Raw genomic sequence first — 25,823 nt, 5'->3', positions numbered from 1 at the left:
GTGAACACGGACGAGATACCATATTTGAGTCTGACAGGAGAACGTCCAGTGTTTTGACAGAATTATTGCAAAACTGGCAAACGGATCAAATTGGATTCAAAGACAGGAAGGCCTTGTCTAAAGTCTAAAAACAAGATGAGTGTATTTATGAATGGATCGAAGGTGATCCAAAAGAAGCAGAGGGAACCTGGTGTTGTCACAGGACGTTCGCTATGAAGAAGATTAGATAAGAATCATATTGAATGGAGCCGTGGATGACGTCAGAGCGGCGCGCGCGCGCGCGTGTTCGGTGACAGTCGCTTGCTCTCGCGCAACAAGGAAGTGGAGGACATGTCGCTCCGCTGAAGGCAGGAACGCGACCCGTCGAGTCCTGGTGCCGCTGAGCCCCTCCGCAGGACCGCAGGACCGCAGGAGCCTTCTCTGCTGAGTGTTGTCCGGGGAGAGACGGAGCGGCCGTCGGCGGTGAGTCGAGCTCTGCCGGTCCGTCGTTACCACGGAGAGGAAGCTCGGTTGTAGCCCGCCTGGGACCGCCTGGGACCGCGGCGTTGCTTCCGCCATGGGGATGAACGTGATTTGACGCGTTCCACGGTTTGTGTGTCGAGGACACGACATGTCCTCCTGACGACGGGGACGTATTGTTGGATGTGTGCGAGGGGTTAGGGGGGAAGGACCCCGGACCCGGAGCACGTCTGTAGCTTCAGATGCTCCGCTCAGCCTCAGTAAACACGACGGAGGCTGCTGGGATGGACGACGGTCGGTCGGTGGGTTGAGAGCAGAAGTGTCGGACACTGTCGGGTCAGTTAGAACCAGAGGGATGTGGTCGAGCTGTGGTGCACGGAGCCACGAACGGCACAGGAGATGTGGCGCTGGCGCCGCGCTGCGCGGTATCTCAGACCGACCGTCACTCTACGAGCTTCCCTCAGCTCAGCGTGCTATTATTCACAATCCATGACGTCATGTCTGTTTGACATGCTCAGGTAGTTTGAGGACTGATGAATAAACACATGATTTAATAATGGAATGTAAAGATGAGAAGGCCGTGCCTCTGGTCACTCTTCTGTTGTAGTATTTCGGAGTTCTGAGAATACAGACAGTATATATCTTCTGCTACAGTTGTGTGGATTTACTTGTCAGATTGCTGTCCTGATGCTTGTTGATTTGATATGTTGCAGTTCGGATGTTCATTTCTATTCTTGATGATCGTTAACTATCAATCCTGTTGATGCAAGGATCAAAGGCTTACATTATATCTATTATATAAATACATATATATATATATATATATATATATATATATATATATATATATATATATATATAAATATCTATTAATAAGCATACAACTATCTCCTGCAAAGCTGTATTGGAAAGAGTGTTTTACTGTAGTTTATAGTGTGGTGTAGGCAGTTCTTCATTGTGGCCGAGGACATAAAGAAGGTGCAGGCCACATGTGGTCCTGGTGATCGGATCTCTGTTGAACCACCTTCCACTGTGGTCCTGGTGATCGGATCTCTGATGAACCACCTTCCACTGTGGTCCTGGTGATCGGATCTCTGATGAACCACCTTCCACTGTGGTCCTGGTGATCGGATGATCGGATCTCTGATCAACCACCTTCCACTGTGGTCCTGGTGATCGGATCTCTGATGAACCACCTTCCACTCTGGTCCTTGTGATCGGATCTCAGATGAACCACCTTCCACTGTGGTCCTGGTGATCGGATCTCTGATGAACCACCTTCCACTGTGGTCCTGGTGATCGGATCTCTGATGAACCACCTTCCACTGTGGTCCTTGTGATCGGATCTCTGATGAACCACCTTCCACTGTGGTCCTTGTGATCGGATCTCTGATGAACCACCTTCCACTGTGGTCCTGGTGATCGGATCTCTGATGAAACACCTTCCACTGTGGTCCTTGTGATCGGATCTCTGATGAACCACCTTCCACTGTGGTCCTTGTGATCGGATCTCTGATGAACCACCTTCCACTGTGGTCCTTGTGATCGGATCTCTGATGAACCACCTTCCACTGTGGTCCTGGTGATCGGATCTCTGATGAAACACCTTCCACTGTGGTCCTGGTGATCGGCTGTCTGATGAACCACCTTCCACTGTGGTCCTGGTGATCGGATCTCTGATGAAACACCTTCCACTGTGGTCCTGGTGATCGGCTGTCTGATGAACCACCTTCCACTGTGGTCCTGGGGATCCGATCTCTGATGAATCCTCAATGCGTTCACACGTGTACTTAGAGCTTCCATCTTGTGATTATTATTCTAACCGTGCAGCCCAAAACAACATGAGCAGAAATAGAAACTAAACCCTTATGTCTTTTATTATATTTCAGTATATGTCAGTCCAATTGATTTCACTTGGTTACTTTTGGATGCTGTCAAAACGTGCAGGTACCAGGGTTTCTTCTCACGTTAAATACTAACCCTCATGGTTCTGACGACTCCTCCTCGACCACAGGGTTAAGTGAGACAGTTTATTATAAGCTTGGTAGTACAGGTTATCAGGACAACCAGTGTTAGATTTAATGAAGTCATCTATCGTAAAGATATAGGTTGAACTTGCTTTGTAGTACAGGCCTCAGGGTTTGTCTCTTCAACTGTACCTTTCTCCTCTCTTATCATATCTGTTTATTGGTCCTGCATTACCTAACACTCACTCCACTCGCCCTGTCTTTTCGTCTTTTTCCATTCATCTCCAGGTCTCCGACTATGTATCCTCAAAAGAAAGATTTCCAAGCGACTTCCTCTGCAATGGAGCCTAGGCAAAACATCACAACCATGTCAGCGTGTATCGCATCAGTCCCTTCAGCGTGAGCTCAAGTCAGCCGGTTGTCAGTACTTCATTCCAAATATGGCCCCTGTTCCTCCGGGGATCCGCCTGTTGGTTTCCTTTGACAGGGACCAGTGGTGAGTGTGTGTGTGTGTGTGTGTGTATGTGTCTGCGTGAATCGTCTCTTAACATATTCAGTATGATTTTTAATGTGAAAATGTGAATATTTTACAGTTTTAACAGTTTTGTGTCTTTACAGTCTGTGATAGATTCATTTGTTTGCTGAATCTTTCCCAATCCAAGTCTATTGAATGGCAATAACTCTAGCTATTTTTGTGCAGTAAGGATGTTTTGGTGTAACACCTACATACTTTTTAGTCATACACGTGATATTTACAACTTTAGATGGTGAATATTGACTAAGTACAAGAATGCAACTTTCTACAGAGTTGGGTGACAAAAAGTACTCTCTTAATTACAGGTACTCTACTTTGCTCTTGAAATGGCATCCAGTGGCCTGTAGAGGCAATGGAAGTTTGACCTGCAGACCCATGGGCGTGAAACAAGTCGAGAGTAGCACAAAGATTTGGAGAACATTCCACCAAGGTTGGAATGTTTCTGAAGGGTTATTCCAGAAAGGGGGGATAATCTATTCTGGGAAAAAACCTTTGGAGTTGAGTGAACCTATTGCTACTTATCTCAAGTTTTTCTGTGTGATCTGAGATAGTTCAATCAATTTAAAATTATTCCACCATTCAAATCATAACCCAGATGTGTAATTCAAATGACGAGGCAGACGGGAGAGGGAAAAGTGCAGAGATTTTTCAATTTCAATTCAATTTTATTTGTATAGCGCCAAATCACGAAATACATTGTCTCAAGGCACTTTACATAGTGAGGTCAATATTACAATATTACAAATCCTACAATGAGCAGGGCAGAACCAGACTTGACCGTTGTTTTGGTATTTTGGTGAACTGAACTGAACTGAACTAAACAGAAAACCAGAAGTGGAATTTCGAGTTAGAGGACATTTTTCCTCTGTCTTTTGAATATTTTGTGGACTGTGGGGCTTATGGTGTAATTATTTTGGTGATTAAAGTGACAAATAAAGTATCAGAAACGTCAGCGATTGTCCCTGCCTTCAAAGTCCAAAGTCAATTCATGGTGTTGAGCACATAGTGATTGTACAGGGAGGGCTGTTCAAATGACCACAATTATGCTTTGTCAACCTCAAGTTGCAAATTCACATTATATCTTGTGACAGTATTACCAGAACACATCTTAAAAAACTGCAAACAAAGTTTGAAAAAAGCTTCATTTTGCACCGGAATAAAACAGTGGAGTCAATAGATTAATGAACACATGTCCTGCTGCCCTGATTGGATGACCTGGATGAGAAGCCTGTGGTACAGTGTGAAGCAGCCATGGACAACAGATATTGTCAGAATCAATCATATTTCTTTATTATTAGAGCTACACATGAATGATGATATGTTTTTAAGGAGACGGACGTCAGCCTGCCTTTGTCACAACTGTCTTTTTACATCAGCCTTTAAGGTGGAGTAAGGACAGTCAACATTTTCCAGTGGCAGAGTTCCTGTATCTGTGTGCTTGCTGTGATCCATTGTCTAAACCTGATTTTCAGGTTCTCTGACTGATAGAATGTCACCAATTAACCATTGTGCTTGAATGTCTGACAATCCTTATTTGTACAGGGCACCTGCAGGTTCTTAAAGCCGTCAAATCAGTTCCCTCAAAGAGTTTTAGTAGGTACTAAAGGTCTTGAATATAAATTGATAAGTACAATAATGATTCATATTATTGTATTAAATATTTCCCTTGCTTGCTCTTGGCAACAACATATCATTTATAACTTATGGCTGTTGTAGACAGTTGTTGGGAAGCTCCTAAACCCCCCACTCTTTTCCGCTGCACCTTTTGGCACCTAATATGTAAGGATGTATTACATATTAGATCAGATCAACTTATCTCTATTAACAGGCTACGTACCAAAGGCCTTTAAGGTTCAGTAGGTAAACCCCTACTCCAACTCTAGACCAAAATATCTTCGCTAACTGTTGACCCATATCAAACCTCCACTTTATCTCTAAAATCCTTGAAAAATATGTTTCTAACCAGTTATGTGACTATTTACACAGGAATAGCTTCCTATGTGAGAGTAAGGAGATATAGGCGCCCCACAATTCATTGCGGCAGCGATATTTAACGTGATGTGCCATGCACAAATGTAAATGGTTTAATCCAAAGTAGTACAAGAAGAAGAGTATGAATATGACCCAGAAGTGACATCATCATGTAAGTTACTGTTACATATGTATCATAACGTGTGATGTCACACGGTGGTAAAACACTGAAACATGATGATGGGGCAGCTGAGGTTATTGTAGTTCATCTTCGGAAATTTGTAGTTTCACCACGACAGACGCATCAACAACATCCGCCATTGCATAATGACGTAGTTTAGTGAAAGTGGAGTCGGAATCTCTAAAGCAGCTGTCGACTTTTCTAAGTCCTATCAGTCCTCTTCCTGACATTTTCCACTGAGGTCAAGGAATAGTAGAAAGGAAGGACAGTTCAACCTCACCCCTGAGCACATTATTGGGATTGAATCTGTGCAGGGTGTATAAATCTCACTTGACAAATTAAAAGACATGCTGATGCTTGAGCTCATGGGATTTACCTGCTTTGTTGCTTGTTTTGCAACCAATGAGTCGCCCTCTGCAGAGAACACAGGTTTCAGGCACTTCCTCATTGACTTCATTGTCCGGACCCGGTGACTATGTCCATTTTTGTATACAGTCTATGTCCAGGACGCGGTCCACTCATTTTCCAAGCCGTAATGCATGATGGGAGTAACTCTACTGTGCAAAATCTATGGGCCGGAAGTAACCCAGAAGCCAGGAACTTTTTGAGGCGTATGCATTAGGCGAGCAATTATTATTAAAGCTGAACGGAGCCATCATTTTCCATTTGGTATCCAGTTCCTATAATACATCCATTAGCGGGAGTGAGAGAACTTCCTACATGCGGTTGACCAATCACAACAAAGTGGGCCAGCTGGCCCATCAGAGCAGTCTGAAGGAGACAGGAGCTAAAACCAAGTGTTTCAGACAGACGCTGGAAAAACGTCTGGGGAAACGGTTGTGTTTACTGAACATTAGAGTATGTAAACCTTTTCTAGTAATAACCCAAATCAAACAAAGGATTTCACTTACTCTGGCTGATTAGACCTCTTCTCTGTTTGACTGACATCTCCCACACAGTTTCACCTGTTAGGATGGGACAAAGTCCATATTTATCTTTCCAATTGACACAGCAGACATTTTGTCTTGTCAATAGAAGAAATGCACAGTTGTGATAACACCAACAATGGTTCCATGACATTAAGTTTTGCTGTAAGCCATGTCAGTAAATGAGCATTCCCAATGCTAGAGCCGGGAAATGGCTAACCAGTATATTTTTTATATCAGGAGCAAGTAAAAAAAAAAAAGACTTGTTGATGGAGATAAGTTGTTTGTAACAAGACATTCCTACTGTGCTATTACTTCAAATTGCCTACTTATTCACTGGTCAATGAGTCAATTTGAAATTTCATCCAGGAGTGTGTAAATATACAATTCAATGCACACCTGTCACTAGTTCATTCTGAATTTAAAACATTATGTGCCCAGAAGAAGAACTTTAAGATCCAACCACTGTTCAGTATCAACCAGTTGAAAATCTTTGAATGACTGAATGAATGAATCTTTATTGCATGATGACATTTGGGTTGGCTGTCAGTGGGATAACTTAACCATTTAAAAGACACAATAGAAACTAAAAGGCATACACATTGAAAATCAGCATACCAGTAAAAACAAGTCTTTGTAAAGGTAAGAGCAGCAGCTGCAGTAGAGAGCGGCAGTGCTTTAAAAGCCTAGCAGCAGTTCCAGTTCCATAAGGTGAATGTTTAACGGTGGTTTTCTGATTCGTTTGGAAGTGGTGAGATAGAGGCCACAGCTCTGGGGGAAAAACTGTTCTTAAGTCTGTTTGTTTTGTCTGATTGTTCTGAACCTTCTGCCAGAGGGCAGAGTTTCAAACAGGGAGTGACCAGGATGTGTCATGTCTTTGTGAGCGTGTTGTGGTATATGGTGCCAAGCCCAGTGAGCATCCACCACACGATGGAGGTCGTGGCCTATGGCAGCCCTGCAGCTGGCGTACCACACGGTGGCGCTGTTAGTCAGGATGGACTCTATCGCACCTTTAAAAGTTCAACAGCATTTATTATTATAAAATGACGAGTGTAATCTATGTCCTGCCACCCACTTGCTTCGATAAAATGAAACATGCTGATGTCATTCAGTTCAGTGTTGGTGGTCCCTCACGTTTCATTGCCTCCATCTTCTGCTTCCTGTCTGCAGGTACAGAGCTCTCACATTTATCCTCACCTTCCTGCTCTATACCAGCTTCCACCTCTCCAGGAAACCCATTAGCATCGTCAAGGTAACATATGCTCATTGTTATAATCTGTAGTATTTGTGAGCCCACATACAGAACATGTGCACACAGACTAAGTTTCCCAGACAGAGATAGAATTATTAGACTACAAAAATCAATTGAGATTTCTGCTGATAATCATCTCAGTGAGGCTTGAGCTTTGTCCTGGGTAGTAGCTTTTTGTGCAACTCACTCAAACTGCACCTCTATAGTATATCCCACTATTACATCCCTTTCACACACTGATGGAACAGCCCTCAGGAGCATTTTATGTCCAGACAAATGCAGACTGTAAGACCTGGGGACCTGCTACCCCCTGAGCTCCAGCTGCTCACTGAGTATTTACCATACACTCAGTCAGCACGTTACCAGGAACATCATACTAATATAGGATATTTTCTCCCTTTGCTCTCAAACATCCTCTGTTCTTAATGGCACAGATTGCAAAAGATGTTGGAATCTCTACTCTGAGATTCTGCTCCATATTGACTTGCATCAAGTCGGCTCTGCAGATTTATCAGCTGCACATTCATGTTGCCAATCTCCCTTTCTACGATTTGATGAGACCTGCATCTGCAGGAAGTTATGCCCTGCATTGCTGTCACGTGATTGATTAATTGGATGATAACATGAATCAGCAGGTGTACAGGTGTTCCTAATAGAGTGTTCCCTGAGTGTGTGATAGAACAAATCTTACCTGCTCTGTTCGGTCAGTTAAAATAAAAAAAATGTGTGTTTGTCATCAAATGACTTTTACTATTCTTTTACTTGACACAGATTTAGATGGAATGTTTACATCTCAGCCACATATTTTCTTCCTTCTTATTATTATCTGAATGTTGCAAATGTTTTATATTGGCAGAGTGAGCTCCATAGGAACTGCTCATCTGTCAGTGAGCTATCCACCATCACCTCCAGCATCAGCCACAGCCAGCAGGTCTCTCTGCCAACTCTCCACACAGACATGGACTGTAGCTGGAAGCCTTTTGGTTTGTGTCTTGACTTGACATTTTAGGCTTTTTTTGTGGATATCATAGTGATAATTGGAGGCATGGGAGCACTTGATGTACAGAAGTCATCTTAGTTTTCTTTGAAGCAGCATGATACTGTTGTACAGCTATTTGATTACTATCCTTCAAGCATGTACCAGTTAAAATAATGTACAAATCTGATACTGTAATGCATTACACAATTCATTACATAATTATAAAAATGTATACACTAAGTAGCAGTGCACTGCAGCTTTTACAGTTTAACTTATTTAGATTTGATCAGGAAAGAGACCTGGCAGTGTCCTGAACAAAACAGTTTTTCTTGATATTCTCAGACAAAAGCAACTACAAACAGCTGCTGGGAGCCATGGACTACTCCTTCCTCTGTGCCTATGCTGTCGGAATGTACCTCAGGTGAGATGAAGAGGACAGTTTTCACTGCAACGCTGTTGATGTGGTCCAATGCCGGATGCCTCCTCTCCGACCTGTGGCATCGGTAGCTAAACTAGCCAGTGCCTCCTCATTGCCGTCTTGATAATCCACATCGGAACTCCTGAACCTCTGTTGTCACATCCATCACGAGGCCATTAAATTCACTGTCTCCTGCTTCGCCCCCAATATGTACATAGGGGCTCCCGGTGTTAGTTTGTGTACATGGACCATGCTATTCCTACTATTCTGTTTGACCGGCGCTCTGTCACAATGCAATGACATCATCACAACAAACCACATGCGCTCTGTCAATCTGAGGCCCCTGGTCTGCGTTGACAATGCGTTTCCCACTGCGCTGCTTGTCCCAGCACATACTAATAGGACTGCAGCGTTCATGCTATTGAACACTCGCTCCCTAAACAACAAAGCACTACTTCTACATGACACCACAGACAAGAATATGGACTTTTTAAATGGATAATAATAATAATAATAACTGATAGACTAGAATAGAAAGCCTTTATTGTCCTTGTACATTAAAACATACAATGACATTTGGAGAGCTCTTCTGTTCTGTGCAACACAGTTTAAAAAAGATGACATCTTACATTCAGGGCATAAGATTTAGTGAATAACTAAGAATTGCACATTAAGGGGCGGGGGGGGGGTTATAGAAATGATGAATACTGAACAACTGAGAGTAAGTTGTTGTGGTTAATATGAAATCATCAATGTGTGCCCATGCAGTGGCATCATCGGGGAGCGTTTGCCCATTCGACTGTACCTGACTGTGGGCATGCTGACCAGCGGCTTGTTCACCTGCCTGTTTGGACTGGGTCATGTCTACAACATCCACAGCCTGGGCTTCTATGTGTTTGTCCAGGTGAGACACATCATAATGCATTAGGAAATCAGGAAACGCCACTTTTACTGAAAAACCATGAGGCTCAATGAACCAACTTGAATTGCTTGCCCTTATTATAACAGTCATGTGTCAAATTGAGCCACATTGAGCGCATCAGAAAGAGACACAGACATACACAGGTATTTCTGTTGCAAGGGAAATAGTTTTAAATTGTTGGCTTGGTGCTCAGTGTCAGCTAACCATTGTAGCCCTGTTCAGACCAGGTATTAACATCTGTCCTGGGTGATCCAATCACAAGTGAACAGCTTTGAACACCCAGATGGTTCTGTAGTGTGTCTTCAGATCTCATCACTCTGGGAGGTGGTCTGGGGTGCCTACTTATCTGACCAGCTAATTTCATAATGAACTGAAAATATTTTTACACATCTGTGCCCATTTGATTTTTTTTCAGAGCCACGATATCAACACTGACCAGAGCATAATGACTTCTATTTTTTTTTTCAAATGGTTAAAATCGTATCCATTGTCGATCTATGCACAGTTAAGGGCAGTGATTCACTCACACTCTCTTTTTGCATGCACACTGACACACGTCTGTTTACTCAACATCATTTTGTCTTCACGAAGAGAAATGATGTACGTGTTAATTTGCATCTAGAGCGGGGAAGTGAAATCTGATCACAAGTGGTCACAGGAGACACATTCAGGACGTCCACTTGTGATCAGATCTCTCCGGATGTGTGACCACATAAGGAGATGAATAAAAAGCATTTTGTGCCACTCCCAACAAAAGAAAGTCTCATGATGGAGACACAACTCACACACATGATCTCAGACATGAGGTTCATGTACCATTGCATTAACACGGGTTCGGACAAACAATATGTGCCTTAGCCCCCACTAGAGGGGCTAAATAATTGTTTTTCTAATCCCTAACTTACCTGACTTGAGTACGTCACACAAGCAATGGTTATCTCTGGCCTGAGTGTTCTAAACTGGATGTCTGAACAAGAGTTCAGATGATGCTCTGGCCATTTCAGACTGAAGTTATAAACAGCCAATAGTTACTTTTAATTATCAACCCATCTTCTTATGGTTTATATAATTCTGACTCGCACATAAAACAAGTCTCTAGGACAGCCTTCTTTCACCTGCGCAATATCAATAACATTAGAAACATCCTGTCTCAAAAGAATGCTGAAAAACTAGTCCAGTCATTTGTCACTTGTAGACTGGACTACTGTACTTCATTACTGTTAGGATGTTCACTAACAAGTCTGTGAAAAGCTTCCAGTTAATCCAAAATTCTGCAGCACCAGTTCTGACAGGAACTAGAAAAAGAGATCATATTTCTCCAGTGTTAGCATCTCTGCCCTGGCTTCCTGTAAAATTCGAATCTACAAAGCCCTTAATTATAATAATATTGATGATTGATAATAATAATTATTACAATTATTAATAATAATTTAAAATTAATATATCTTTCAGATTTAGCACCTGGTACTTACATCTGTCTGGACTGTAGCTTTAGTGTAAATTGCTGTGAATAAAAGCATCTACCAAATGAGTAAATGTAATGTCATGTCAAATGAATACTGTCTTCATTCTTCCTCTTGTGATTTTAGGTGGCCAACGGATTGGTCCAAACCACTGGCTGGCCCAGCGTGGTGACTTGCATTGGCAACTGGTTTGGAAAGGGAAGGTACGATCTAATTATTTTTATTCTTATTCCTAGTGATACCCCAACCCCATCCTGCCGCCACCACTGCTGCAGGTATCATAAACTTACCAACATAACAAAACTAATTTCTCATTTTACAATTAACTCTGTAATACATCAATCATGAGATTATTCTTTTTAAAGTTAGAGCAAGCAGTTTATTTTTTAATTCTTCACATCTTTTTTATTGTCTTCAAACTGCATGTGTCACGTGACTATTTTGTCAAGCAATGATTGAGTGATCCCCCCTACAGTTGAAGTTAGGTGAGTTGAATTAGCTCGAGACATGTTCAAGTCCTACTGAGAGCAGAGACACAGTCGTCACACAGTGACATTTTAAGTGTTACGTCTGATCTTATCTATATATGATGAGTCTTTTATTTCCAGTGGTGGCAGTGTTGGGGAATATTCTCTCTCAAAGAAACAAGTTTTTGACATGTTCAAAATGTTTGCACTATTTTTTTTGCATTTCAATGGATTTGAAACAAAGGCATGATAGCTTTAAGAGAAATGAAATGTTTCAGTTTAGTTTATAGATAGATACATGCTGCGATCCTGTCTTCCTGTCAGGCGTGGACTCATCATGGGGTTGTGGAACTCGCACACCTCAGTGGGCAACATCCTGGGCTCTCTGATTGCTGGCTACTGGGTCTCCTCCAACTGGGGCCTGTCGTTCATCGTACCAGGGATAATCATTGCAGCCATGGGTGTTCTCTGCTTCTTCTTCCTCATTGAGCGTGAGTGCAGCCTCCTCATTTTCCGCTGGGATTGATAGTCATGATACTTTGCTGATTTGCAGATATGAGGGGGATTTAATGTGCACGTTTGTTGCACTTTCTTAAGAGTATACACATTAATGGGCTTAGCCTTTTTCATCTCAGTAGAATACTGTAAGTTTCTATTATTACCAGGACTTCACAGCTGTAAATAGAAGAGTATCATATCAACCTCATGTCATCTTGTCCCTTCTTCAGATCCAAATGACCTAAAAAGCATGTATGCTAAAAATTCTTCCCCTGGCAAGAGTGTGAGTACAGAGAGGTTTTTTGTTTATCTTTTGTTAGTAAATGGAAACACATTTTCATTCTCTGTCTCAAGTAATAATTCTGGTGTATGCTTGTGTAAATAGGTATTTTTCACTGGCATCCATTAGTGCCATAGCAAACAATTCAGCTCATCTTAGTCAGTGTTTTAAGTTAGGCAGATTGTTCTGTTATTACACTCATTTATTCTGGGACTCCACCAGAGAAGCTTGGCATGATTCACAGTTTAAAAAAGGTCATTTGAGCATGTGACTGAAACAGGCAACACAAATGAAAGACGTGATTTATTGTCCCTTCCAGCAGCTTCCAACCGAGAGTTGGAATGGAGTATCTGGACACACTGAGGTGTATCTGCAATACAAGGAAAAAAAAACCCAGGTGTGTGTCACTGTGTATATCTTGATGCATTATTGTATGTATTGTACCGTGTATAATCAAAATATTTCTTTTTTTTAAATTTTAAAACAGTCTTTTGTTTAACATTAAATGTTCATCACAACATAAGCAAGCAAGTTAGAAATGGCATTTTAACGCTTTTTAAACTTTAACATTTAATACGTATAACTCTCGAAAAATCGATTCATCTTCATCGTCAGGAGGATGTGGGCTCGATCCGAATGATAATGGGCCTCATCCACGAACATCTTCATGCTGTTATCTTCAATTTCTCTTACATTTGTTCGTACCGTGAGTTTGTGCGAACATGCCAATAAATAATGGTGTAAATGCCTCAAAGAATCAAAAGAAGAACTTTTGTCCTCGATTTTGGCGATTGAAGTCCTGATTTCAGAGATCTAAAGAGGAAAGTCTATAATTTTCAGCAGCGTCCACAGTGGAATTCAGGGACAGATTAAAAGCAGTGCTGTTAATGCTGTGTCACCAACCAATGAGTCTGTTCTCCTTGCCAGCCACTAGATGCATGTTGCCAACTGCAATATTTTGCAGCACAAAGGAGTTGTGTGCTCCTCTGGCCATTGCGCAACAACATTTATCAGTTTATTATAGTGTGTAATATTTAGAAGAACTTATTCACAGAAATTGGATGAATTGTCCATAACTATGTGTTCATATATGTATAATCACCTCTGAATGAGTTAAATATAATTACATGAGGTGGACCCGACCTCCGTTTGAGTCTCCATGTTTCTACGTCGTGTTGAATACGGTTGTTGAGCAAAATGGTCCAGAGTATGTCACGTTGAATTTCCAGACACTGGAATCAGCGCCGCCATAAAGTGTCCCCTGTTGGTTGAGGTTTGCAACTTTAGCACCAGATGCCGCCAGAAAATTCACACACTGGGGCTTTAAACATAATAATGTGGACATAACTATGGGGTGATTCAAATACTTACTCATAATTGCTTCAAATGAATGAAATATAAAATCAATTAGAATAAAAGCAGACCCCTACAACTGGTCTGGACCACTCGTGTTTGCGCCTGAGAGAAGATTTAAAATACCAGGAAATTGGTGAAAGTTTTCCTCAATCACTCGTACAAACCCCTTAAAGGGGCATTAAGTGACTTTGGAGAAAGTTTGCTTCTCTCTTTGTTATTCTTCTTCATCCTGCTCTGGCTGGGCCGTGAACCCGCGACCTTGGGCATGAGTTGCAGCGCCACCCGCTAGCAGGTCTCTAAACGTATCGACGAGTGACCCGAGCCTTCTGTTTTGGTGTTGATTTACAGAGCCAGGGCTGAGCCCAGGTTTTTTTCCGGCGCACACTCGCAGCTAGAGGACCACGAGGAAATATTCGCTGATTTTTATAAAACGTGTATTACTTTAGAATCGCTTACTGCCCCTTAAGGAATAAACAAATGAATGACTGTTGCGTGAGGCCCAATGTTGCTAAATCCTGATTTGTGATGTGATCATGAGAAATAACTTAAACACTTTGAACTTGTGCAGAAAATAAGCTTTCATTACTTATAGTTAAAGGCTAAGTGAGAAAATGTTTTCAGGGGCTTTATATGGGAAAAGTCCACACTGAAACTTTTTAAAAGTTGCATCTGATGTTAATCTCAGTCCCACATACAAAGCAGCAAGTTGGGAAAGGTGCAACAGAGTTTTATAGCATAACTTTTGTCCTCTAAATGTCACATTTTGTATTCATTCAGACATACCATATTGCACTAACACGGATCAACGTAACCAAATAGTAGTCCAATAGAATGCTTTAGATTGTATATGTCTACCTGATTAGGTGAAAACTGTTTAACCAAATAACCAAATACTGCAGTAACTTACGCATGTCATTGTAATTCATTCAGGCATACTACTATTACGATGATAGTGTTCGAACGAAAAAGGTCAGTTCATTCAGTGCTTCAAAGTCTTTCCTGGTGGCTTCAGCAGCTGTCCCATTGGTCAGGTTGTGTGGGATGCTGGGTGAACACTAAAATATCATTCATCACACTGGGCCTTTATGGACTTCGGTCATATAGACCTTGACATGCTTACACTCATCACATCAAGTCAGTGCGGGCACGTGGATTCTCTATAACATCAAAGAGAGCACGTACATCACCCTTGCGGACTGGATGAATTATGGCTAATATGTCTTCGGTTGACCATAAGAGATCAGGACTTTTGAATTCAGCTTCAGGGTTTCCTGAACTATATTGAGGTGGTGTATTTTACCCTGTATTACACCAAATGGGTTAAACATTCAGTGTGTAGGAGTTAGTGGCATCTAGTGGTGAGGCTGCAGATTGCAACCGACTCGGTACCCCTTCAATCGACCCTTCCTTTTCAAGCTTGAAGGGAAACCTACATTGGTCCTCTCCACACCCAGTGTTTGGTTTGTCCCTTGTGGACTAATGTCGTGGCGATGCAACACGGCAGGCTCCATGGAAGAGGACTTACTCTCTCTGTAGATATGAAGGGCTCATTCTAAGCCCATGAAAACAAAAAGAAAAACTATTCTCAGCTATTATACACTAAAGAAAACAGATTCATGAATTTTGTATTCCATGCCTGCCATTAGATCGCCTTAAATCTACACACTGGTCCTTTAAAACAAAGTGTGTGTTATAAAAGGGGGAATGTTGTAATTAGTTTAATTGGATCTTTTTTCATTTGTCACACAATTAGCAAGAAATCATTATTGTGAATTTGCTACATGAACTCAACTGATAAAAATTGAGAAAAAAGTGAAACAAAAAAACATGTAGATATAAAAAAGTATCAGGTGGACTGGGCGCATGTGATAATTGCTTCACTCTTCGTCCCTCTTCTCCCTCCCGTTCAGAGCTACGACACGGAGCTGTTGTTGCCCAGGGACAGAGTGTGCGTCCCTGTGCAACCGGTCGTGGTGGTGAAGAGCGAATCAGAGCCATCCGCCATCAGCTTCATGGGAGCCCTACGAATACCAGTCAGTTCCACACATACACACAGAGAGACGCACCATGTGGTTGTTGAAGCATGGAGATGTTAGGGAGGACACGGCTTATTGGGTTTCCCCTCCTTATCGTTCAGGGCCACAGTCAAGTCAACAAATGAGATACAATCTGTCTTGGAAGTGTAAAACTGCTTCTTTGAGTTTTTGGGCTGCTCATCCATTGGATCTGTTTTTGCAGGGATAATACTGTTACACACCCTGGTTCTTACATTGACAGTTTCAGCAATTAGTTGTATCACTTATGACAATATTGTACTATCCAGGTTAACTGCTGTGACCTTGGAACATGGAAATTAATCAAGAAATGAAATGGACCAAGAAAGATGGTCAAATTTGTAAAGAAAAATGATAGTAGTATATTGAAGTTAGACGTTTCGCAATATATATAAGATTATAGCAGTTAATATGGTTAGTGTGCTATCATAACCAATTAGATTTCATAAAAAAAATACAAAAATGAGATCCAAGTTTGAACAATAGAGACCACAAGTCTGACTTTCAGTCACAAATGGACTATTTAGAATGATTTCAGTGAAAAGTTTTAGTTATAAACTTAGATTAACTGACCAACTTCATCACTAGTGCACCAACAACAGTGTCATTGTTCATACTTATCTGATCAACACGTCATCCACACGCTTTGAGATATATTGTGACAGATTTTCACATTGGAGCCATCAGGTCATGAGGTAATTGTTGTAAGAAGCTGTTGAGCCAGACAGGGCTGCCACAGAAAAGCTACTACACGTATATTTGTATTATGTGTCTGTTTGTCTTGACAGGGGGTGATTGAGTTCTCTCTCTGCCTGCTGTTTGCCAAGCTAGTCAGTTACACATTCCTCTTCTGGCTGCCACTCTACATCACTAAAGCAGGTGAGGTAGGACCAAACAGAACGAAAGGAAAGGATTTTCATTAAGGTTCTGATCTCAGCAGTTGCTGGACCTCTGTCTCAGAAACCCTAAAACCTACATAACCACTCGTTCAGGGGTCTGTTTCCCAAAAGCATTGCTGCTAACTTCGTTAGCAATTTGTATAGTTGGACCCGTGCATTTATGATACGAGTTTAACCAAAAACCATAGTTCAAACCATCAGCTGTTTCCCCAAACCATAGACTGTATATAAAAATGGACGTGTCCCAGAATCCAGAAAATGAACCCAGTGACTCCACAAGTTGCAAAAAGAAGTCAGGTTGTACAGAAGTCTGACTCTACTTCTCACTTGATTTATAACGTCAGTCAACATTTTTATGGTTCAATCTCTAGTTTCAAGTCTTCTTCAACACGAATGATGGTCTCATTCAGAGTAAGATAGATGATAAAGCACCGTCTACATTGGAGCGTGGATACAGCGTGATTGACAGCTGGTATCGTCCAATCGGTGCATGGTTGTTGCACAGTGAGCGAGCTACAATGAGCATGTGAGCATCAGAACTGGACCACGGACTGATGGAAGAAAGCTGCCTTGTCTGATGAATCCAGTTGAGCATCTGTGGGATGTGCTGGACCAACAAGTCAAATCCATGGAGGCCCCACTCCTCCGACATTGCACTGAATTACAAGACTTGTTCAATTCCAATTTTTTTGCATGCTGTATGATATTGATAAGCTGAATATTGATTTACATTAACTGTGGTTTAACCTCATGCGTCCCTGTGACATCACAAAGGGGATAGTTGTATTTCACTGTTTCAACCTTCACAACCTATCTCGAACACTGACAATGTATGTCTCATCTAGAAAGAAGGCTTATTCCCAAGTGTGTGGAGACAAAGAGCACTGCTATAATCTGATCGTCACGTTGTAATCGTGCTATGGTACAGTCAGTTTTATCATGTACCACAATGAGAACTGAAATAATGAAGTCATAAATGAATGTGTGTGTTTGTTTCAGCTCACCTGGATGCCAAGGAGGCTGGAGATCTCTCCACCTTGTTCGATGTGGGAGGAATTGTGGGTGGGTGCTTTTGTTCAAATGTTCCTCTTATTATGCTCTTACATTGAGAGACAATTGACTGACCACTGTGGTGTGTGTGTTTGTGTGTGTGTGTGTGTGTGTGTGTGTGTGTGTGTGTGTGTGTGTGTGTGTGTGTGTGTGTGTGTGTGTGTGTGTCTACATGTTTGCTCAGGTGGAATCTTGGCCGGAGTGATCTCTGATAAACTGGGAAAGAGAGCCACCACCTGTGCCGTCATGTTGCTCCTGTCTGCTCCCACTGTAAGTTTCAACTACTATCCACAAAAAACAGGTTCACCTCAAAAAAATGGAAAAGTAAAAAAAGTTTTAGATTCATTGTACATAAAGTGAAATATTTCAATACCATGTGGCGACTTTAGCACAAGTGACTGCATCAGTGAGGCTTGGAGTCGATAAGCCATCAACCTGTGGCTCTTCTGAGGCCTTATTGAAGCCCAGGTTGCTTTGACAGCAGCTTCAGCTCGTCTGTATTGTTGGGTCGGGTGTTTCCCTAGTGACAGTGACCCGTGTGTTCTCTATAGGGTTCAGGTCAGACGAGTTGGCTGGCCAATCAAGCACACTAATATCATGGTCATCAAACCTGTTAGTAGTAGTTTTGAAACTGGGGGAATTTCCTGCTGTGTTGACTTTAGACTTAATAAATCGCAGTGGACCAACACCAGCAGATGACATGGCACCCAAATCAACACGTCTGCAAAAACTTCACACTGGACTACTATGGCATTACATTTATGTGAGAGAAATTATATGCAGGCAAACTATTTTCATTTGACAGAAGGAAAGAGGCACAAATATACCGTAACACCATAGACTATTGTACAAGAAACTTGCCATTCTGTGCTTCTGCAAAATGTACTTTCATCTGAAAAGAGGACTTTGGAGCACTGAGCAAAAGTCCTTGATGCACTTACTCCAGCCTCACTCAGTCTTCTCAAGGTTGTGGTCGTCGCTGTTGCTTGTGACACGTTTCCCTTCCAGTCAACACTCATTCTTTTCACTGTCATGCTTCTTCTTTTCAGCTGTATGGATTCTCCATGATCAGTGAGTTCGGTCTGGGGCCAACCATCGGTAAGAGACAGATCTCACTCCTCTACTAAGTCAGAGTTAGTTTCCCACATGATTAGCAGATCATGAAGAAGGATTTATTCATTCCAAACATTTTAAAGATCCAGTTTCTCCTACTTTTCTTAATGTGACGTCATTCTGTGCTGAATAGTTTGGGATGTTAGGGTGCAGAATGATCACTCAATAATGAATCATTTATTAAAGTAGTTGTAATAGTAAGTAAGAGTAGTAGAGTATTCAAACAATTGTAGTAATTGTAATTTCGTAGTTGGCCTAGTCAATGCCTAAGCATTATAGTTTGAGAACTTCTTAAGGGCTTTCTTGAGAAGTGATGTACCCAGCATGTGTTTTTGTCCAAAGATTTGTCATATTTTCTGTGGAAACCTATTTGAATTGAATTTAAAGTTAATTTTATTTGTGAGTCATCTATAATATCTCATCCATAATCTACACATCTATGATAAAGTGTTCATTTAGTCCGATTCCTTTAGATTTGGTGGTAGTCTCAGTATTGAGAAGTTCACATTAGATTTAGTCATATTTAGTCGATCTCAGCCATTTAAATTTTGCAAGTTTGTAGAACTGAAACTCGATTCATATATCTCTACACTAGTAGCAGCTCAAATGTGAAAGTACTTTCTGGCTGTGAAAAGAGGTTGAACTGTTGATGAGGTATTTTATATACATTAGGATTATTTGTTGAAGTTCTGACGTATCACCTTTGGAGGCCATCTATTGGCTGATTCAGTGCTTGGGGAAAAGCATTGTGGGTAGACACATTCATAGTCCTTGTTTTTTGACATTGGGGAATGTAGTCAGAAACTGGTTGAAGTTAGTCTGAGCTTCTTTATACGAAGGTAGGAATATATTCTCAAATATATGTGTGTTTGTCTGTTTGACGATGCTTTGTGTTTGGATGTGTTTTTGAGTTGAGTTCATCTGATGGCGTTCTCCTATCAGGGAGTTTTCTGGTTGTAGTTACAACATTTAGAGGAAAATGTAACGCTCTGACAGATTGTTGTCTGATTGAGTGCCTAACAGGAAAAGGCAACTGGAGGCGGTTGAGGTCATGTGATGGCTGCCTTCTCCCGTCAGGCACTTTCCTGCTCCACAAATTAACAAAAAGTGGAACAGTCAGTGAAGCCTGTTTTGAGCATGGAGAGGAACGGGCCCCATCATCAAACTTTGGACATGGCTCCAATTGACTTTTTTGTAGGTCTGGACATGATGCATCTGCCTCCCAAATTTGATACATGTAGGTGATGCTATATGCCAGGTACAACACTCAATGCCATAAGGGGGCGCTATGGAGCCACAGCCGGGGCCCAAGCCTCTGTCCCTGGGTAACGGTTACAATAATTGATGTGTAGACCAAATTTTATGAATTTTAGATGGCCAAAGGTAGCAGAAAAAGAAGAAAAAAAATCCTTACAGAAACAATAGGGCCTTGCACCTCGATCATCCACACTCAACTCTCCCTCTCTGTGTCCGGCTGCTTGTCATGTATGAGGTCCAGATTGATAAGGTCACATGACTTCAGACTGATGATTGACACTGAGATCCGATGGTCTCAGGTTCTGCTCATTATCCTCACAACACGCTGAAGGACGTGTAAATGTCATTATATGATCCAGTATGATGCAGCACTGATGTCATATAATTATCATAACACATATTGTCATCAAAGGAAGCATGCCTGCTAAATGTTACATTGCCCACAATTTACTTTGCAACACTGAAATTGTCTAATCTTTATCCAACACCTAAAGCCTTATGCATAGATGTTATATAGTGGATTTGTGTGGCTACAAAGATTAATTACTGAAATCATGAATAAAACATAACTTCTCTGTTTTCATCTAGGAATGCTGCTTGTGTGTGGAGGTCTAGTCAATGGACCGTACGCCCTCATCACAACTGCAGTGTCGGCTGATTTGGTAAACAAGTTCAACTCGAGCCTTATTTCACTGTGACTAAGTTTGCATCAAACAGGCCAAGTACCATGTGTCTCTCGTTTGACCTTTGACCCCAGGGGACCCATAAGAGCCTGAAAGGCAATGCCAGAGCTCTGTCGACTGTCACTGCCATCATCGATGGCACGGGATCTGTAGGTCAGTGCCATGATAATCTGACACTGTACTGAAATACATTTGTTAAGACACAAGACCGCCCACATGGGGCGAGTAGTATATATATATATATATATATTGTTTTATGCAGATCTCACTAAATATGTTTTCTTACTGAACTGATTCTTCACTGACATTAGTGCTGCTCATGTTGGTTTATCTTTGGTTATTTCTCAGTGTTTTTCATGACATGTTAGGTTCACGTACAATTCAACCTGTCTGATATCCAGTGGTGTTCTTCATCACACTGTATGGATGATTTGCTCATATTTATGGCATCAGGTGCAGCACTGGGCCCCCTGCTGGCTGGCCTATTGTCTCCGGGGGGGTGGGATCAGGTCTTCTACATGCTGATGACAGCTGACTTCCTTGCTCTGTTGGTGAGTGCTTTAAAAACCGGAAACACAAGTATCCATACCAGAAACTGCACAAATCAATTTTGATTTTATTTTAACGTTGGTTGAAATTCCTGTGTTGCCCACATGCGTCAGTCTTAGTGCCAACTCTGCCGTATCCCTCAAATATACTGAGCGTTTTAGCTTCTTGATTTAACAGATTTTGCCTTAGCTGTTGAGGGTTAAGAGGGTCACCCTCATAGTGTCATCTCCAGCAGCAGCAGCCGCTACCGGAGATAAAACTCTGATAAAGTAACTGTCAGAGTGACCGACATGCTAAACACAGATTAAAGCATCTTTCCATCAATTGGATTTGAAAGAGGTGCTGTATGAGATCAGTGTGGATAAGAATATGATTCTAACTTGATTGCCCAGAACCAGAACCCGCCTCTCAGCAAGTCGTCCATCTCTCTGTAGAACTTGTTGTTCAGGCTTTTCGCCTCATGTCAGGTTATGCCCTCATTATAACCGCAGGTGGGGATGATTATCAGTGACGTTAGTAACAATGAAAAACAGAAACATTTGAAGACTGTGTTATTGTTGCAGTTTGTTCGAAGATGTTAAAGTAACAGTAAGTCTATGTCCTGGATGTTTCCTGTGTTTTATTAAGCAAGTGTGACAACGTATCATCTGGCTGTTGTTGTTTCTCTTCTGTTGCTTGTGTTGAGAACCTGGACTCTGCTCATGTCGCAGTCTCTCACGCTGATAGGTTCTTTATAATAATCATTTATATTTGTACAACACTGAGTAAAACTGAGAGAAGTTTTCAAGGACCAAGCATTGATAGTCATAGTTGTAATGAGAGATAAACAATGCATTGCTGGATAGCGTGTACACACAGCTGTTATACAATGTTTCTGTGGAGGCTGCTTGGCGCTGGCTGCTGGCTGCTGTCTGCTGGCTACTGGCTACTGGCTGCTGGCTGCTGGCTGCTGGCTGCTGGCTGCTGGCTGCTGGCTGCTGGCTGCTGGGCGCTGGCTGCTGGGCGCTGGCTGCTGGCTGCTGGCTACTGGCTGCTGGCTGCTGGCTGCTGGCTGCTGGGTGCTGGGCGCTGGCTGCTGGCTGCTGGGTGCTGGGCGCTGGCTGCTGGCTGCTGGGTGCTGGGCGCTGGCTGCTGGCTGCTGGCTGCTGGCTGCTGGCTGCTGGCTGCTGGGCGCTGGCTGCTGGTCACTGGCTGCTGGGCGCTGGCTGCTGGCTACTGGGCGCTGGCTGCTGGCTGCTGGCTGCTGGGCGCTGGCTGCTGGGCGCTGGCTGCTGGGCGCTGGCTGCTGGCTGCTGGGCGCTGGCTGCTGGCTGCTGGCTGCTGGCTGCTGGCTGATGGGCGCTGGCTGCTGGCTGCTGGGCGCTGGCCACTGGCCACTGGCCACTGGGCGCTGGCCGCTGGCTGATGGCACAGGACAGGGGTCACTGGACACATGAACACCCATGCCACCTTTCTGTCAGTAGAATTTTACAGACTGGCAGGTAGATGATGTTCTGACTTAAAGACAGAGCTTAAGGACAGTAAATAGTGGACTTAAATTCATTAGGTGGACACAAACATAACTTCAACTATATGTTGATGTCACCATATAACTCATAAGGTCATAAAATGAATACATGAACTACTTTGATAATGACTTTGTTATGTATCTACAGCTTCTTCTCCGACTTGTGTCCAAGGAGCTTGACTCAACTAAATCCCATCCCATCTCTACTGTTGAGTAAGTCCTGCTTTACTCAATGTTCTGTTTCCGACAAATTCAATCCAAAGCAAATGTAACTATGAATGCAAATGATATACATTGAAAACTAGTACAATTTGTTTCAACCTTTTTTTTACTATTGGCATGCACACGCGCAGACACACACACACACACACACACACACACACTCATCAATATGGTGTTGATGCTTCACAGGTTCAAGGAGCATTGAGCTACAGTGGTTTGCTGTGAACAAGAGGAGGAGGAGGAGGAGGAGGAAGAGCTGCTGGTCAAGTTCTGCCTGATGAACCACACGGAACAGCAGCAGTTTTTGGTCTGGAGGATTTATCTGCGCATTCTGTACTTGCACACACAAACGCACACTTACTCACCTTCCTTGTCTTTTCCCTTCCTCTTCCCTTTGGACCTGTTCCCTATTGTTGCAAAATTTAACTTGAACACACAACCAGCTCACTAGACTCAAATGATTGGCAGATATTGGATGTAAACTGGCCTTACTGTGACATGTATTTTAGGACTTTAGAGAAACTAGAAGGTAAATTAATTTTGGTAGCAGTCTTCGATACTACAACTTCCCTGACTCTGTTCTAATTGATCCTACTCTAGATATGAATCTCTTCAAGCCCTGACCTAACCACAACATCTGTGACCATACCAGTTAATGTTATATCGCAGGGACCATTTTTCATGGTGGCATCTATAACTTCATCTTATTGAACTCAAATAGGTTTGGTGTTGTGCTCATTAGGAATGTGAAATGTATGTCAGAGCTTTCAGGAGGGATTATGGGCTGTGAGAGCCAGGTTGTTGCACCGTCAGTCAACCTACAGAGCAAAAGAAGAACTTAAAAATCAACATATCTCTATAGTTGTGGTGAAACATCTTTACTCGTCCTAGCAACTGCTACAGTTTCTCCCATGCTCCTTCACAATGAATAGTAGGACAGATGCACACTCACTTTCATAATGAAATAAAACAAAAATGCCAGTTCAGGCCCAAATGCCAGAATTTAGTGTGAAGCCTTGTTGCTCAACTCATGTAAACTCAGCAGCTGTAGACCAAGAGCCAGCTACAAAGACGGTACCTGTAGATTTGTCAGGTTATTATTTGAGGCTCGCTCAGGACTACAACACGTGTTTCCAGAGTGACAATTAGAGAAGCCTGCTGACTAGTGGCTCATGATCAGTGGTTTGTTCAGTCTGAGAAGGGAAAGAGTTTCCAAAGTGCAGTAACCTGTCACTGTCCTAAGGCTGCACGATGGCTCCCACAGCAGCTCAAATCTGCTGCAACCGGACGTTTGTCCTCTCTTTTTTCTTTTTTTGTTTTGACCCATAATTGCTGAATTCTTCAAAATGGCAAATGTTTTGTGCTGAAACGTTGGACACAGTGGCTCGGTCACTCATGTTTACTGAGGAATCTAGATCAATCTGCAGTCACAGTGTTGGTCTGTCTTTGTCAAACCTGCCCCGATGTGAAGCTGCGGTCCATTTACTCAACCATATGCACTTTTGCCCAGAACAGGAGTGAGAAAGAACAGGTCTTGCCACTATGAGAATTAATCTTTTGCAGCCCCTTCCATACATAAAACTTAAGATAGCCCTTTAAGGGGCAGTTAAGCCAAATTATGAAATATTTCACTTACATGTACTTGTATATATCATTCAGATAGTTTTGGATTAATTGGTGTAGGTTTTGAGACGGATCAGTCTGAGAGCTCTGCCTCCACAACACTAAGGAAAGCGAATGGAATTTAGTAACACTAAAAAATGGCATTTGAAATTCAACATCTTTCCTGAAACAGTGCCTCTTTTAACAATTCCAACAGGAAAAGCTGTCAGTTTCCATTGAGACTAGTGGTCAGAGATTAGTTTAAAATCTGCTTACAGCTTTCTTGTTGAATAACAGGTACAGGGACCTAAATACTTGTTTCAACATTTTTCATTCACAAATACAATTCAAATTCTGTGTGATGCTCTAAGTGTGAAAAGGCCGCCCTCTCTCCTTTGTGGACGCTGCTGTGTCACTGTCACCTTTGCCTTATTTAACCAAAGACATTGTGGGATCAAGTTGTAATTTAAATATGAGACTAATTTAAACCGTTGTTTAACTTATTTCTGTCAATTGTGTGGTTTATGAACTTAAGGCATCAAAGTTGTATTTTTGTACAAAAACTTGATAATAATGTATGTTTCCTGTGTGTGGGTGGGGGTGAGATACTATGAATGTAACTTGTTAAACCTTGTGGATATATTTTTCAGTGCAATGTAGATAATGTAAGTAAGGTTATTTTTTTAAATAGTTCCTCATAGTGACTTGAATTTCATCTCGACTATGAGTGAGGTTAACACCACTCATTGAAAGCCTTTCATTCAAAATGGTAAAACGAGAGACAAAGATCTATTTTGAAACGGGTTTCTATCTTCCACATTTGTTGAAATAATTACATTTCCATTGATATATTGGTTGTGTATGGTATTAGAACAAAATCCAGGAAATGGAAATGTGTTAATGTTATATAAGTATATATCAAACTCTGGGATCATTTTTTTTCATGGTGGTAGGATTGAGACAACATTATGCATTCCTTAGAACTCCTAAAGGTCAAATGTGTATATGTATCATGTCTGTGCTAGGCCTAGGACTTTAAACATTGTGTGCCTTGTTTGTTGTTTGTCTTTTTACTAGACAGATGATTTTGTAAAACAAAACATATCTAAAGGTTTTCATTGATCTGAACAATCTTGATTTAGGGTACTGTAGGTTCACATCCAAAACATTCAGGAAAAACAAAGAAAATAAATGAAAATGTTTCTTCACTTAA

At 41.9% G+C, this 25,823-nt stretch overlaps 1 protein-coding gene across 4 annotated transcripts; it reads left to right on the top strand.

The window, feature by feature from the left end:
* Window positions 1-286: 286 nt before the first annotated feature.
* Window positions 287-25,823, top strand: slc37a1 (solute carrier family 37 member 1). 4 transcript variants are annotated; one of them, XM_047337202.1, is made up of 21 exons: window positions 287-462; window positions 2,715-2,922; window positions 7,210-7,291; window positions 8,148-8,274; window positions 8,613-8,691; window positions 9,457-9,592; window positions 11,200-11,276; window positions 11,865-12,031; window positions 12,269-12,321; window positions 12,641-12,715; window positions 14,605-14,643; window positions 15,585-15,707; window positions 16,517-16,607; window positions 17,627-17,689; window positions 17,862-17,947; window positions 18,727-18,775; window positions 20,636-20,709; window positions 20,805-20,883; window positions 21,184-21,281; window positions 22,935-22,999; window positions 23,198-25,823. In XM_047337202.1, exons 2-21 carry the CDS (start codon window positions 2,867-2,869, stop codon window positions 23,211-23,213), a joined length of 1,635 nt encoding a protein of 544 aa, XP_047193158.1. In that variant the 5' UTR covers window positions 287-462; window positions 2,715-2,866; the 3' UTR covers window positions 23,214-25,823. The 4 variants fall into 4 exon arrangements, with proteins under 4 accessions (XP_047193158.1, XP_035459556.2, XP_047193160.1 ...); XM_035603663.2 differs by having other exon boundaries at window positions 12,638-12,715; XM_047337204.1 differs by lacking the exon at window positions 14,605-14,643.

This window comes from Scophthalmus maximus, chromosome 14 (genome assembly GCF_022379125.1).
Source record: "Scophthalmus maximus strain ysfricsl-2021 chromosome 14, ASM2237912v1, whole genome shotgun sequence".
In the NCBI taxonomy this organism is placed as follows: domain Eukaryota; kingdom Metazoa; phylum Chordata; class Actinopteri; order Pleuronectiformes; family Scophthalmidae; genus Scophthalmus; species Scophthalmus maximus.
The sequence above is the reverse complement of the archived record's forward strand: the minus strand, read 5'-3'. Positions and strand labels throughout refer to the sequence as shown.

Coding starts and splice junctions, on each gene's coding strand:
- slc37a1 (XM_035603663.2), top strand. CDS start 2,867: ATGGCCCCTGTTCCTCCGGGGATCCGCCTGTTGGTTTCCTTTGACAGG. Junction 2,923..7,209: donor TCCTTTGACAGGGACCAGTG/GTGAGTGTGTGT, acceptor TCCTGTCTGCAG/GTACAGAGCTCTCACATTTA. Junction 8,692..9,456: donor GCTGTCGGAATGTACCTCAG/GTGAGATGAAGA, acceptor GTGCCCATGCAG/TGGCATCATCGGGGAGCGTT.